General features: G+C 41.3%; 2 protein-coding genes across 2 annotated transcripts; both read left to right on the top strand.

Annotated features, from left to right (window-relative positions):
- The first annotated feature begins 1,017 nt into the window (after nt 1-1,017).
- Nucleotides 1,018-12,551, top strand: LOC114649926 (uncharacterized). Its single transcript, XM_028799300.2, has 29 exons — nt 1,018-1,217; nt 1,313-1,434; nt 2,072-2,246; nt 2,322-2,443; nt 2,553-2,757; nt 2,832-2,953; nt 3,099-3,321; nt 3,389-3,501; nt 3,641-3,836; nt 3,919-4,040; nt 6,491-6,743; nt 6,841-6,962; nt 7,077-7,299; nt 7,382-7,503; nt 8,322-8,532; nt 8,624-8,745; nt 8,918-9,146; nt 9,223-9,344; nt 9,441-9,657; nt 9,729-9,850; nt 9,995-10,211; nt 10,276-10,397; nt 10,550-10,778; nt 10,848-10,969; nt 11,141-11,345; nt 11,426-11,547; nt 11,731-11,944; nt 12,022-12,143; nt 12,325-12,551. The coding sequence occupies exons 1-29, from the start codon at nt 1,034-1,036 to the stop codon at nt 12,544-12,546; spliced, it is 4,902 nt and encodes a 1,633-aa protein (XP_028655133.2). The 5' UTR covers nt 1,018-1,033; the 3' UTR covers nt 12,547-12,551.
- Nucleotides 12,552-12,631: 80 nt separating this feature from the next.
- On the top strand, nt 12,632-16,206 carry LOC127527424 (uncharacterized). The gene is made up of 6 exons (XM_051926143.1): nt 12,632-12,745; nt 12,820-13,015; nt 13,107-13,228; nt 15,502-15,697; nt 15,778-15,899; nt 15,979-16,206. Exons 2-6 carry the CDS (start codon nt 12,865-12,867, stop codon nt 16,204-16,206), a joined length of 819 nt encoding a protein of 272 aa, XP_051782103.1. The 5' UTR covers nt 12,632-12,745; nt 12,820-12,864.

The following is a 16,206-nucleotide window of genomic DNA, read 5'->3' as shown; positions in this document are numbered from 1 at the left end:
TAGGATAACGGAACAACTGTCTGTATTTCCATATTTCACATCTTTTTAGGGGGGCTATTACTTGCTGACTGTACTCTACAAGCCATTGAGTGGCCCAAGATTGGTTGGACACATGAGGTGTTTGGCAAGTGACCAAAGCAGCCATACTCCTCATGACTTTCCAGTTGTGATATGCGAGTCTAATAGAATGATGGTGGAACTGCCTGCAGCTTCAGATGTCAAAGTTTTGGGTGAGTCTTCACCCAAAGTTTTGGGTGAGCTGGTGGGTGTACTGAATCTTCAAGGTTTTTACCCAATTTTTTTTTTTTTTTTTGGTAGATGAAGATAAAGAGCATCACATACTTGGTATTGCCAGGGAATGTGGCTATAAGCTAAATGAGAGAGAGAATACTCTACTCTTCACAACCACTTATGATGGCTGTCATGTAAATATTTTGGTAAGGTCCTTTTTTTGCTTATGCAGTTATGGTCTTTTGTTGCTAGAAGCCTCTGTTCATAACCAATAAAACTGATAGGCCAGGCTTAACACAACTTGCAAGTTTTGTGGACTTGTTCTTTGATGGAAGCCTGACTGTCTTTGCAGCTTATGTATTCAACCCTAAAACACTCTGTAAGCCTCACAGTAACAAGTGAATTTCCATATGTCCCAAGTGGGAATGTGAATGCTGCAAAAAGGATTTCCCTTTACTGTTTCTTGGTAGACTTTCATAGTCTTCAGCCCACCATGCTCAAAGGGTGGTGACACTAGGAGCTGTTAATGGACAGAATCTCCAGAGACTCCAAAGCTACCTGCATTATTTGACTGACTTCTTCCCCAGGCTGGTGTGTGTGTGGTGGTTTTTTGTTATCCAATGACTCCTAACTCTAATGGGACCCTTTTTATATAATCTTTCAACTAGTCTTGATGTCTAGTTATGCAAGACAGGTTTATTTGGGGATCCAAATGTTTGTCCCTATAGACTCTAAAAGACCTCATTTTGGTGTGTTAAAAATATTTCCTCCTTGCTAGGATGGTCATTATTCTCTGACAGTGATGTATAGATCCATTGGTGGAGGGAAATTCTGGCTGCAGATGAAATGCCCAGTTCAAGTATATCCAGGGCAGCCAACTCCACCTGCTACTGTGCCAACAAAACCCCTTCCATATGTGGCTTGCAAAAATGCCAGTATGACTGTGATGTTACCAGACACTAATCTTGATGAGATTACAGTCAAAGGTAAGTGTTTCAAATTTTATTTTTCTTTTCTAAATGGTTCAGCTATGGTTCTAACTTACTTGTTTGTGGGGTTTTTTTTTCTCCACCCCAAAAAGATGCTTTTGGCCAAGAAGTGCAAGTGGACAGTGTGACAAGTTATTGTGGCTACCAACTGGTTAGGAGTCATGGAAAAATAAACTTCACTAGTCTTTATGGTGCTTGTGATGTTTCCATTGAGGTAAGCTTTCCTCCTTTTTTGGGGTCAGATCTTCACTCTGGTTGGTAAGGAGAGTCCTTTAAGAAGTTCTAAAAGTGTGGTGTGCACATTAAACTGTACTTGCCACTGAATTTTTACAGTAGGAAGTTTCCTTGGGTTACCTGCTCACTAAGGACAAGATTTCGTTTGTTGCCTTGACTGACTGCACTTTTTTATTCTTGAATATGGAAGGTTTGTGTTGCGAATGTGTGGTTTGACTAAAACTTCTGGGAGGTGACAGTTTGCACAGTGAAATAGGTTTCTTTCCATTTTGTGTATTGGGGTAGGCTTTAAGAGTGACCTATACATGGAGTTTTAGAATTTTTGCCTTGAGGCTTCTCTTGAAGCTGGTAGAGTATGCAGAAATTAGGATGTGAATTAATGGTCTGATTTGAAATGGCTTTTTGGAGCTGTGGTTGGAGTTGCATGGAGACCTACTCTTGAGGGAGTACAGGCCTCCATGGTATGGTAGCAGTGTGCAGGGGTGGTGGGGATTCTCTCACACCCTGTCCATCCTGTGGACAATGGTGGTCCACAGTATAATATGGTATGGTTTGGTTTAAATTTTGGTGACTAATAGGTGTTACTTAGTAATGGTAGCTTGTCTGGTTCTTTTTAGCATGGCAACTATGTTTTGACAGTAGGCTATAAACTAACTCATGGGCCAAAGAAGTATATAACCTTAAGATGTCCGGTCCTCGTAGTGACCACAGACAGCTCTTCAGTAATTTGCAAAGATGATGGCATGAATGCAGTCTTACCTGATGGCAATCTAAATAAGATCAAAATAATAGGTAAGTTCTTAGGGGGTGGGATAGAAGGTAGCCTGGATTTTTGAAGTTGCTCATCTTGGTTTTTAAATTCTTCAGATCTATTTAATGAAGAATTGATTGTGAACCAGGCTCCTGTGGAGTGTGGCTATAGCCTAGTAAAGGGACATGGAAAGATTACTTTGACTGTCCGGTACACATCTTGTGATGTTACTGTGAAGGTGAGTTGCACTGGTCCTGTCCTACTTGACTTGAGTGGTGTGTGGTGGTGGTGTTTTTATATATAAAGTAGGCTACATATAACTTGTATAATTTAATTTATTTTGGCAGCATACTATGTATTGGCTCACTGTTCTGTACACGCCAGCTAAGAGTACAGAATTGTCTCTGACCATGAGTTGTCCTGTTGTGGCACCAAGCGTACCTACTACTACCACTGTCATGACTCCCAGCAGTCAACCCACTGTGATCTGTGGAAGCTCCAACATGAGGGTGATTCTGCCAAATGGGTCTCCTGACTGGGTCAATATCATAAGTGAGTAGTTTGGATGAGTCAAATGTGTGGCTCCAGAAAGTCTGAGGTTATTAAATTCCTTCATGTATCTGTAGATACCTCTGGGTATGAGGCACAGGTGGTGTCTCAACCAAGAAGCTGTGGCTATTTACTGGAGAAAGGATACAACTATCTTTCCTTCACAACTTCATACCAAGCGTGTGATGTAAAAATTTTGGTAAGTAGGCTTTTAAAATTTTTAAATCCTGTAAGTGCTGTAGGGTGTGTTTTTTTTTTTTTTTTTTTTTTTTTTTTTTAAAAGTGGCTTGTACTAATGAGAGGTAGGTGGTATTGGATCAAGATCTGGATTTTCTTTTCTCCAGGGTAGTTTTTATGTGCTCACTGTAATCTATGCACCCAAAGTTGGTCCTCAACTGGTAGTGAATATGAAATGCCCAACTGCTTCTGGAGACTTTGGCTTCACCACCCTTCATCCGCTAACTTCCCAGAAGCCCACCACTATTCCTCCATCCCCCATTGTTTTCTGTCGAGCAACCAGCATGATGCTGGTATTGCCTGGTTTGCACTATGAAATTCAAATACTTGGTAAGTGTGTTAGGATAAACCTTGGACTGACGGTCTGGGTGGGTTGTAATATGATTGTTGGTTACAGACATGGCCAGTGGGGGAGTTCTGGTGAATCGTTCGTGTGGATACACAGTGACCAAACATGATGGAAGCCTAATTTTATCAGCTCTTTATGATGCATGTGATGTCAACATTCAGGTGAGGAATTTTTTTTTTTTTTTTGGTCTTCCGGATGTACAGTATGTATGGGGAAGATGGGCAGCTTTCTTATTTTGACTGTAAGCTTTTTGGACTCTCTGTATCCAGTTGTATTTAAAGCTTAACTTGAATTTTGCAGCATCACCATTATGTACTGACGGTGCTATACAAATCTGCTGGTAATCCATGGAAATCTGTGACCATGAGATGTCCAGTTAAGGTACCAACAACTGCTCCACCTACAAAGCCTTCCACCCCAATCTCTGTGACTTGCAGGGCTAAAAGCATGATAGCAATACTACCAGATGGGCCTACAGATCAAGTCAAATTAATTGGTGAGAGTCTTGAAATGGACAGTCAAATCTGTTTTCCTAACTATACAAATCCATGTGTGTGGTTAACTTTTTCCTTTTTCAGACTTGCTTGGTGAAGCAGTATCTGTGAGCGCAGTTTCTCCAGAATGTGGGTATGTGCTGAGGAAAGTGAAAGGGAAGATTGTTTTTACTGTTCCATATGACTCCTGTGATGTTTCTGTTGAGGTAACTTTTATCCCATTTGTGTTCTGTAATCGCCAAACCCATTCTCAATCTCCTGTAAATGGTAGGACACTGAGCTCTAGATTTCAGGATTAGTTATGGCCTAGGTACTTTTGTGTAGACTCCTGAATTCTTTATCTGCAGGTAACATCAGCATGTTGGTTTGGCTAGTTGTGTGACCTGACTGTAGTGAGGCTACAGGCTGACTAGCTTTTAGTTCCAATATCCTAGTTAGTTATTTATTAACAGACCTGCATGGTTCTCCAGCCAATTAGATGTTGGATGGATGGGTATTCTTGGGGGGGGGGGGGGGGTGTAACATTTCTCACTGTTTAAAGTCTGAAGTTTCACCCAGTTAGTTTTTTTTGATTAGCTTGACTTAGCTTTGCTTCCCTATAACAGGACTGGATGGATACTAGAGGGTGTTGTTCATTGTCCATATAATGGATTGACACTTGTTGGTACTATGACTGGTGGGGTATATACAGTATGTTGAAATTTTAAGATGGTCTGTAATTAAGCTAGTTTCATGACTTGAGTAGAGAAGGACATGAGCAGAATTTCACTATATGCAGATATGGTACTGTATATATCGAATCCACAAAATACTGTGCCTGCAGTCCTAACAGTACTAACAATTTCAAGATTTTTTTAAATTTTTTTTTTCGGTCCGTTTTATCATCGCAGATCAGATTAAATACCTAGAGGGTAAAAATCACAAGTAAACAAAGCTCTTTATCAACCATTTTTGCCATCTGTATGATGGGGGGGGGGGGGGGGCAAGAGTATAAGCAAGACTTGCATAAATGGTCTACCCTTCATCTCACTTCAGCTGGATGAATTAACATTAAGATAGATACTTTATTAATCCCAATGGGAAATTCACATTCTTCAGCAGCAGCATACTGATACAATAAATAATATTAAATTAAAGAATGATAATACAGGTGAAAAAAACAGACAATAACTATGTATAATGTTAAATATTAACGTTTACCCCCCCTGGTGGAATTAGTCGCATAGTTTGGGGGAGGAACGATCTCCTCAATCTGTCTGTGGAGCAGGACAGTGACAGCAGTCTGTCACTGAAGCTGCTCTTCTGTCTGGAGATGACATTATTTAGTGGATGCAGTGGATTCTCCATAATTGATAGGAGCCTGCTGAGCGCCCTTCGCTCTGCCACAGATGTTAAACTGTCCAGCTCCATGCCAACAATAGAGCCTGCCTTCCTCACCAGTTTGTCCAGGCGTGAGGCGTCTTTCCTCTTAATGCTGCCTCCCCAGCACACCACTGCGTAGAAGAGGGCGCTCGCCACAACTGTTTGATAGAACATCTGCAGCATCTTATTGCAGATGTTGAAGGAAGCCAGCCTTCTAAGGAAGTATAACCGGCTTTGTCCTTTCTTGCACAGCGCATCAGTATATATAAGATGTATATTGGCATGTTTTGAAATAGAAAACCATATCTTAAGAAGGATATTCATCTAATTTAAGAAATTAGATTCAGCCATAACCTCAAAGTGCAAGCCTAAAAATATCTATGGCAGAAGGTGGCATGGCTCTACCCAACTTTTGATTTTATTACTGGGTGGCAAATATACAAGCTATAAACCTGGACATTAACACACACAGATGAGCATAACACAGGCTTGGTCCACAATAAAAATTTAATCCTGCAGTACTTTTTTATTCCTTGCTTTGTACCCCAATAAGTACAAGTCATTGCCAATATACTAACAACCCAATAGTGCTTCACTCACTCGGAATATGAAACCAATGTAGGAAGCATTTTAAGATGGCTTTTATCTGTGGCACCTCTGCACAAGAACCACTTTTTTCTTCCCTCTTTCCTCCCTCTCAAACGTTCAGTTAATGTCTGGAAAACCTTTGGGATTAAATGACTAGGAGATCTGTTCGTAGGATGCGAAGACATTGTCCATGTTCAATTATACTCTAAAGTTAACTTTCCAGTAACCCATTTTTTTCACTACCTTCAAATTAGAAACTTTGCTAAACAAAACCTGCCTAATTCTGAGAATCTAATTCTGTTTTTGGAGGATCTGTAAAAACTTTCAAAACCTGGCAGGATCTAATCAACATTTTAGAATAAACATTTAAGTTGAGGTAGTGGATTCTCTCCCTCTTCTTACTACTTTTTTTTAAAACTCTGCTGGCCTAGCTTTCTTCATGGGTGGGGGTTGATTTAGTTTCAAACCTAGTTGTTAAACTTGACTTGCTTGTATGGAATTTTTTAATAAATGCTAAAAATATTGTGCTGTAAAAGTGGTTTTGTTCCCTGTAGTATGTTAGTGCCCTGAAAGTCTGGGGTTTTAGGCTTTAGACTTTAATAGCCAGTGCAGTTGTCAAAATCTGTTCCTTTTTAGTGTTGGAGCTTGTGTGAACTGGCAGACTTTTAAACAAGTCATTGAAAAGCACTTCTGTAATTTTGTGTAGGAGGGTGACTATGTACTTGTGGTGTTTTACCAACCTTTTGGAGGCGTGCAGATGTCCATTACCCTTAGATGTCCAGTTGGTGATGTGATACAGACTACAGTCCCAAGTCCTTTTACTAGTAAAAGTACCACACCAAGATATCAACCAACTTCCACACCCATGCCAGCACCTGGTCCTTCAAATGTGATGTGTAGTGAAACTAACATGATGGTAACACTACCCAAGGCCTTGCTCAACAGTGTCAAAATAATTGGTAAGTCTTATGTTTGAATTATTCTGGATGTTATTAATCCACTCGTGTGTGTGTTTTTATAATATAAAAATATAAAAAATTATTCTGGGTTTTTTAGATAGATTTCACCAAGAAGTAGCTGTGGCAAATGCTTCAGTGAGCTGTGGGTACAAGCTTGTGATAGGTTTCATACATCCTGTATTCATAACTCCATATACAGCTTGTGATGTACGCATTGTGGTAAGTTTTGTCAAGTGTAGTAGTACCTCTCGGGCAGCAATTTTGTAATTGTGTGGGATTTGTATTTTCTTTTCCAAATTCAGGTTATTCTTTAAATCAGTGTTCCCTTTTTAGGGTGGCTTCTATGTGCTGACTATCTATTATACAACTGAAAATGGGCAGCAAATGAAGGTGTATATGAAGTGTTCCACCTCTTCTGGAGATGCTGGGTTATTTACATCCATCCCTCCTACTAGTGTAGTGAAAAGTACACCCAGTGCACCTCATATTACCTGTAACCCCTTCACAATGAGTGTGATGCTTCCTGGAGGCTCTCAAACAGATGTTTTTATTCTAGGTAAAGCCTCTACTTGAGTATTACACTAAAAGCCATGATTAAGCCAAGTTTTTGTTTTAATATCTGGGTGTTCTGTATATAGATAATAGTAATGAAGCAGTGCCAGTTAACCAGCTTCCTTCAAGGTGTGGTTATGTGCTCAGAAGAAAACCTGGAGGCCTCCTCCTGACTGCACAATACACATCTTGTGATGTCCGAATTAAGGTGGGTTTTTAATTCTTGGGCTTGACAGACACCAGTCTGGAATTGAGATTGAATTTAAGACCTAGGCAGACTCTGGGGAAACCGACCTGATGAATCTTAAAGGTCATTTAGTCTCTGACTTCAGGGTTTGTTTTGAATAGGAGTACTTACTGTTGTCTGATACTCTTAATGTTTGTAGCTGGGAGGTGAAAATTGACCTCTGAGGTGACCATGCTATTGGCACCATAAACTCTGCAGCCTAGCTTGTGGCATGATCACTAGTTTGGGGTGACTTTTGTGTAACTCCTAAGAGGCCTTGAATGTTGACGCGCTCTCTTCCTGCCAGATTTGAGGCCTTTCAAATACCACTATCTGTGGGTTGACCTAAATTTTTGGTTTCTGAACAGAATGGACATTATGTTCTCAGTTTGGCCTTGCAGGCTTCAGATATAAAAGTTGAACAGGTGGAAGCTCGGGGGGGGGGGGGTGTTGGAGGAAGAGTGTTGCATACTTGTGAGCATACAGCTAGGTAATGGACACAACATCCAAAAGCATGCTTATAAAAATTGATCGAATTTGCTTCAGTTGGTGCCAGTGTTGAGTATAAGCAAAGTTGGGTTTCACTATGACAGCATGAGCATTTTTTTTTTTTTTTTTTTTTTCCTCAGCCATTAATATAAACACTGAGTTAGTTAACAGAATCTCACAAATTTATGTACAATTGATGTAAGTTTTTTCTCTAATCTACTAGATGTGCTATTCCTGGTTCACAAATCTATCAATACTAGTTTTGAGCTCAGAGCCTCTTGTTCAAAAGGGTTTTTTTATTTACATTTTAGAATCGATTCTACATCCTGAGTGTGCTGTATACACCTTCTGGTGGAGTTGAAACATCTGTGACCATGCAATGCCCAGTCCTTCAACCACCAACAACCACATCGACCACTACAACCATGCCAGTGACGCTCAGTAACCCTTTAGTGATTTGTCAAGAATTCAGCATGAAAGTGATATTGCCTGCTGGGTTGCTTAGTCAAGTTAAAATAACAGGTGAGCTTTAAGATGTGGTTGGGTGGGAAACTTCTTGAACTGATGTAGGAATCGTGTCCTCTTTTATTGGTGTGTTGTCTACCCTCCCAAGATTTCTTCAATCAAAGTATGGCTGTGAACCAGGCTCCAAATGAGTGTGGCTATACGCTAAGAAAAGCAGGTGGAAAGATCATTTTCAGCACTCCATATAACGCATGTGATGTGTATGTTCAGGTATGGTAAATAGCAGCAAATCCATTTCCATTTGGGGTTAGTATAAAGAACCTGGAGAACTGCACCATTAGATTACTGCCTACTAATTAGGACCATCTCCAGGAGTCTGTATAACGAAAAGATGGTTGTGATAGGTGGCCTCCCTGATTTAGAGGAGTTCTTGTTCTTTCAGTATAACAGATACATCTTGACTGTGCTATACCAACCTTATGGACATCCCCAGAAGGCTGTGACCATGAGCTGTCCAGTTGTTGAGCAAACGCAACCCACCACTGCTGCTACTACTACTATCACTACCACAAAACCTACAACTTCCATTGCTCCACCCAAAACACTTTGCAGAGGGTCTAGCATGATGGTGGTTCTACCAGGCGGTGCCCCAGAAAATGTTAAAATAATAGGTGAGGTTAAAACACATTTTGCATATTGTTACTCCACTTCATAAATTACAATTCTCCCCCCAAAACCCGTTTTCAGATAAACTTCACAGAGAGGTGCCTGTCATTACTGCACCCAAAAGCTGTGGCTACACACTTGTAAAACAATACAAGCAACTGGTCTTTGCCTCCTTATACACGGCATGTGATGTTCAAATAAAGGTAAGACCTTTTGCCAGGTCAAAATGTACTTGCGCAAGAACCTCTAGATCAACTTGGTCCTGTAGTTCAAAGATGCTAGGCGCTTTATCCTTTCAGGGTGGCTTTTATGTTCTTCTGGTGGTCTATAAAACTCCAAGTGGTGCAAAAACAAAGGTTCCTATGAAGTGTCCTACTACTGGATCCCTTTTTCCAACTACACTAGCTCCAACTAGCAGCATTTGGACCACACCTAGTGCTCCTATTCTGATCTGCAAAGCTTCAAACATGATGATGTTGCTTCCAACGGGCTCCATAAATGATGTCAAAGTAATAGGTAAGCCTCTTTTTGTACTGATAACCTCTTTGCCTAACAAGCATATTTTACATCTGCACCTTCACCCTCAGACCAGAAGAATGAGGCATTGCCTGTGGTTCAGGCTCCTAGAGACTGTGGGTACTTGCTGGAGAAAAGGCCGATCAATCTTGCCTTTTCTGCCCTTTATACCTCCTGTAACATAAGAATTTTGGTAAGTGTATAAAATCTGTGACTGGCAAAAACCTGAAATGCATACAGAGGTGCTAGTAACAGTTGTGGAGGAACTGATTCTTTGGTACCTAGAATATTGCAGTTGGGGCCTATTCTTGCATCTAATTTTTGCCACCTTTTTCAGAGAAATAATTACGTTCTGAATGTACTGTACACACCTTATGGGGGTATGGAGATGTCTGTGACCATGAGATGCCCAATCAAAGTACCCACACCTACTAAGATGCCGTCTACCACCAGCACACTTACCACAAAGGGTTTTACTCCCACTGTAATCTGTCGCAGTTCTAGTATGATGGTCACTTTGCCTGATGGCTCTCCACAGTCTGTTAGTGTCATAGGTGAGTAGTTCAGTTTATACTAACCCACCCCAATGGGCAAGCACCTAACACTATCTTTTATTAGATGCTCTTGGTGAGCAAGTGGCTGTGACCCAACAACCTTCAAGCTGTGGATATACATTGGTAAAAACCAGAGGAAACCTGCAGCTCACTGCCCTTTATCAAGCGTGTGATGTGCAGATTTTGGTAAGTGTCTTGGCCATTACAGTGGGTTGTAATGAACAGTCAGGAGTTGTAACCAAGTGGATTTAACAAACTAAGATTTGATAGGTTACACCTTTTTTTTTTTTTTTTTTTGAGGTGGTTTTTATTTTTTTTTTTATTTTGCTTCTTTTTAGGGTGGCTCCTATGTTCTTGAAATAATATACCAGCCTTCAAGTGGACCAGCAATAGCTGTCCAGATGGAATGCCCAACTACCTTTGGGGATTATGGGCTGACTACGATTACTACTATGCCCTCCAGAACCACAATATTCACGGTCTCTAAAAAACCTACTGTGATTTGCAGCTCTACCAGCATGACAGCAGTGCTTCCAGATGGCTCTTTTGATGCTATTCAGATAATAGGTGGGTTCTGGCAAGTTTTAATTAGCAACTGTAGCTTGAGGTTTCTAACTGCTGGTTTTACATGTACAGATCTTGCTCATGAAGTGATTCCTGTAACACGGACGCCGCAAGGGTGTGGATATGCACTAGAAAGAAAGCGAGGATCTCTCTTCTTTGTTGTTAAATACACAGCATGTGACATCAATATCTTGGTAAGGTGGTAGTTTGCTGGTTAAGTTTGTTTAATCTTGCTGGGGGGGAAACTAGACTTAAGGTATGGATTCCACAGTAAACATTTTAATCTGCAAGTAAACCTGACCACGTACTGTAAAGGTGGGTTTCTCTAAAACTGTTTTCAAATGTAGGTTTGTCCTTCCTTTCAGAACAATAATTATGTCTTGACTGTGCTGTACAAACCAACTGGAGGGTCTATAATGTCTTTGACAATGAGTTGCCCAGTTGGTGTCCCAATAACTACTATGACCACTACCCTCTCCAAGCCTTATAGCCCAGGCCCTCCTGTGACCTGTGGAGAGTCTAGCATGAGTGTGGCCTTACCCGATGGACCTCTAGATCAGGTGAAAATAGGTAGGCAATTTTTTAGCCTTTGTAGACTCTCTCCCTCTTCTGAAGGACTTTTGGTGATGTGAACATATTTTGTTCTCCAGTATCTTTCAATGAAACGGTTGCTGTATACCAGGCCCTTCCAGAATGTGGCTACGTTTTAAGGAGAGTTAGGAGAAAGATTGTCTTGAAAGTACCCTATGATGCATGTGATGTTTATATATGGGTAAGAATGTAAGCTTGTCAAGTGTTTAGACACACAATCTTGCTGATTTCTACTTTTGTGGGATGCAACCCAGCCCCTTCTGTATGGCTTGATCAAGTGGATCTTAATGCTCCCCATAACCATTTTGTAACTTTTTTTCTTTTCTTCTCTCATCCCCATCCCCCAATCCCCCATTCAAACAAGCACAATACTTATATTGTGACGGTGTTATATGTGGCTGCTCATGGAGTTCAGAGCCCTGTAACCATGAGATGTCCAGTAATTAAGCCGTCTCCTCCAACAATCACAACGTTCACTAGGATAACCACACATATCCCTTCAAGTGCTGTGATTTGCAAAGGATCTAACATGACAACTAACCTCCCTGATGGTGATTTGGAAGAGGTTCATGTAATTGGTGAGTAGAACCCCAATGAGTGGTAGATATTAAATAAAATATTGCTTCCATGCTGAATTCTGATCGTTTCTTTTTAGATAAACATTACAAGGAAGTGGTAGTAGTTACTCGTCCTAAAAGTTGTGGCTACATACTGGGGAAAAGAAACCATCAACTGTCCTTCACTGCACAATACAAATCTTGTGATGTCAGAATTTCTGTAGGTACCATTTATCTGAAGCATGGGTGGTTTTATGGGGTTTTTGGTTGCCTCGGTTTTGATTGAATTGTTGTCCAGCTTACCTCAATGGTGAAGGAACCAGCAAGATGTTTGGAAAATCCCAAAATTTGGAAGACCATGTTGACTGTCCTAATGCTATAGTTTAGCTTTCTTGTTTTAGGGTGGCTTCTACTTGCTTACGGTAATTTACAAGGCTAAAAGAGGGTCACAAATGAGAGTGCAAATGAGGTGCCCAACAACTGGTGCCGATTTGCCAGACACTACTACAACCGCAACATCTGCAATCAAGCCTTTGCCTCTCCCTATAGCTTGTAAATCTTTAAGCATGATGGTGGAACTTCCTGTTGAATCACTCAAGGATATTCTGTTAATTGGCAAGTAGCAGCGACTCTCTCCCACCCCCACCCCCATCACGTCAATCTACAGCGGTGGGTGACTAGAACTGTCTGCTTATCAATGCAGGTGATTCTGAACAAATTCCAGTTGTGAAAGTCCCAAAAGCTTGTGGGTACACACTGATTAAAGCTCTTGGCCATGTGACTTTTTCCATACCCTACAAAGGCTGTCATGTTAGTCTTCAGGTAAGTTGGTGGTGGTGGAAATTGGTGTATTTGAACTTCCTTAAAGCTTATTGAGCAAAATGCATGTTCAACAGGGTGGCCATTATGTTCTGGAAGTCCTCTACAATCCTGCTGGTGGGATGTGGAGGTCTTTAACAATGCGTTGTCCTACTCAAGATCTTCCCGTAACGATCACTGCTGTTCCAGCTTCTCTGCCTAAAGTGGTTTGTGGATCCTCCGGTATGACGGTCCTATTGCCTAATGGTTATACAGAAGATGTTAAAGTTCTTGGTAATTTTTTGGGTTTATCTCTTGCACCTACCCAAGCTTAAAGACCCCCAAAAAGTAAATGTAACCCTAATTTTTCCACCCTCTCTCCTAGATAAAAACCTGCAGAAAGTGTCTGCCATTGCTTCTCCTGGACACTGTGGCTATGCTGTGCAGAAGGGTCCCAACTATGTCTCCTTTAGTGCACTCTACACTGCCTGTGATGTGTCCATTGTGGTTAGTTGCTTTTTGGTGTTTTATCATGACTAAAGCAGAAACTCTTAAATAGAACTGAGTCCTTAAGTACTATACTAACCACTTGTGCTCCACATCATGTAATTACCAGTAACGGTGGACTATATGTAACTTAGTTTTCATACTCTGTACGTTTAGCATTCGTTTGCTCAGAGGTTGATGAGCAGCTCTTTTCTCCACTCTAGTTGCCTGCTGCTTCTCTTCTTCTGTCAGCATCTTTTCACATTTGTTGCAGTTTTAGTATGGTGTTGTAGTTTGTGTTTTTTGAAAAAACACTTGAACACTTAAGTGCCAGCTTAAAATATGAAGTGGTAGAGGAAGTGACAGCAAAGGCGGTAGCTAGATGGCATCCTCGCTATCTGCCTCAATGATTTGAGATATGGAGAGGTAGGAGAAGTGACGGAGAAGCTAGTAGGGATCAGAACAGCGCCTGTACGCATGCGCTGCACAGCTGCCCTGCTGCCGAGAGCAGATTTCTACAATAAAATCAAGAGTAGTAAATCCTCCCAAAAGCAGACAGTAGAGGTCGCATAGTGTATACCAAATTCCAGGTCAATAGGTCAAATGGTTTGCGAGCTACAGGTGATTTAAAATTCTGGACAGACACTGACAGCCACGGTAGCTAATCGTACAAGATTAGATCTTGAGGCCGGATTTATACTTCACGCAATGCATGCTGCAGCGGATGCTCCTGCTACGCAAGCGTTGTAGTGTTTATACTTGTGCGCATACTTTACGTAAATCTGGAGGAATCCGCCAGGTGGCAGTGCGAGATATTATCACGGTGAGAACATGTTCGGCTTCTGTGTTGTGAATTGCCTAGAGCACCCATTAAATTCCGATGACACCTTACCACAATATCTCTGAAAAGGGTGTTTCTTGATTAAATCCAGGGATGTGTCCATTCCAGCAAGCATTGGGCAAGAGTGAGAAACAATCCCTGGACGAGGCCTCTGCTCATCGCAAGGTGAATACAAGCACACACATACACTTGCGTTATTTTATTGGCACCAAATCTGCATATCTTTGGAAGGAAACTGGAGCACACTGAGGAAACCCAGCAGGAAAACCTGTAAACTCCAGGCAGGGAATATCGGCAGCGTGACTCCCTGCAAGACAGCAGCGCTAACGCTCCGCCACTGTTGCCCCATGTGTGTAATTAACAGTATTCATTATTTAAACGAAATTAACCATTTATCTGTAAAATGTAATATACATACTTTAATGCTTTTCATCATGAAAGTGATATAAAGTATGAATCTAAGGATTCTAAATGTGCAGAGTTGGAATATCATACATTTAATGTGCTCAGTGTGGTGATCTATTGCTGGCGATCCGCTGCTGTCAGGACTAGAGGAAGCCCTAGAAAAAGACGGCACAGAAGACGGTATGTGAGACTGTAATGACACGATACATTTTAAATCGGGGAATAAGCAACGCTTGAATATAAAAGCACCACAAATACATCTGTATGTCGGCATTTTGCTTCACCACATCAAACCATTTATCAAACATCGAAGTGCGCACACTGATCTCGTAGGATCCACAAAGCAGCTTGCTGTCCCATATAGATAGTAAACTGAGACTCTGACGTCCCATTCCAACTTTTAGCACACTGCGCCCCCAGACTTTTTACTGGTACTGCAACTCGCGCATGCGTCACGTTAATTTCTGAGGACCTGCTCGGAGGACGCATCAAATGAACGCATGGCAGCCATGATGCAGGCGCGTACGCATTCTGAGCATGAAGTATAAATGAGCCCTTCGACTACTAAATTACAAACTTGGCAAGTCACTGATTAATGGCAGTATACTCTAAATGTTAAGTGGTGTGTGGTTGTTTTATTTTATTTTTTTTTTAATTTCATGGATTAAGATACTACGCTCCTGAACATCAATTCATTGTAATGTTGCATATTAAGTATATGGTGGACTTGGAAACTTCATAATGTCTGATTGAGAGTGAATGCAAGTCACCAGGACTGGGAGGCTTTTTCATTCTTTGATGTCCCACTTGACTTTCCAGTTTTTGGAGAGTCATATGCTTGGAATAAAGTGGTCTCTGGTTTCCTTGTTAATCAACTGTGCAGTTATTCAGGGCTACATCTTCAAGGTTATTCTCTTGAGATAGGCCTCAGCCCACCCACTACCACAACCACCTTACCCCTTTACACTGCTATCAGCCTTAAATTGAAGCCTATTTAAACTGCTCGCTTGTAGAGTTAATGGCTTAAACCATGCTTTTTGTCTTCTAGCACCACCATTACGTACTGACTGTTTACTATAAGACTGCTAGAGGAGCCTCCATGGTAGTGGATATGAAATGTCCCCTTCTCTTTACACCAAGCACACCTGTCACTGTAAAGCCTGGGACTCCTCCAGCAATGTGCTACAAGTCTGCAATGAGTGCAAGGCTGCCTACTGTCTCTGTGCAACTTGTGAAGATCCTAGGCAAGTTCAAGAACTGAATGGCTTTTTTAGAATTCTTGAGGGGATTTTAGCCTTACTGTCTTGTCTAATTTTAAATCTAGACAAAGTAGGTAAAGAAGTAACGGTGGTCAGCCTGGCAAGTAAATGTGGGTATCATCTAGTCAAAGAGGAGAGGGATATCTATTTCAGCGTTCCTTATACAGCCTGTGATGTCAAGATATTGGTGAGATGGCAGCTGTGTAAGTGTGGTGTCTCATCTGACTTTTTGTGCAGTCTGAAGGTTTGCCTTCCCAAATTTCTAGGATCACCATTATGTGTTAACCGTGATCTACACCTCCTTTGCTGGGCACAGAACAGTGATCCACTTGAGGTGTCCTGTTCCTGCACCCTCTCCAATTGAAGCTGGAGTGTCTTGTTTGGAGGACTACATGTCCATCGAGCTGCCATTGGGTCCTCTTAATGAAGTTAAAGTAGTTGGCAAGTATCCATGTGAAGGGGATGGTTCTAAATGTTGTATGAATTCATACTGA

This window comes from Erpetoichthys calabaricus, chromosome 4 (genome assembly GCF_900747795.2).
Source record: "Erpetoichthys calabaricus chromosome 4, fErpCal1.3, whole genome shotgun sequence".
NCBI lineage: Eukaryota > Metazoa > Chordata > Cladistia > Polypteriformes > Polypteridae > Erpetoichthys > Erpetoichthys calabaricus.
Note: the sequence above shows the minus strand (reverse complement) of the source record. Positions and strands in the feature narration are given on the sequence as shown.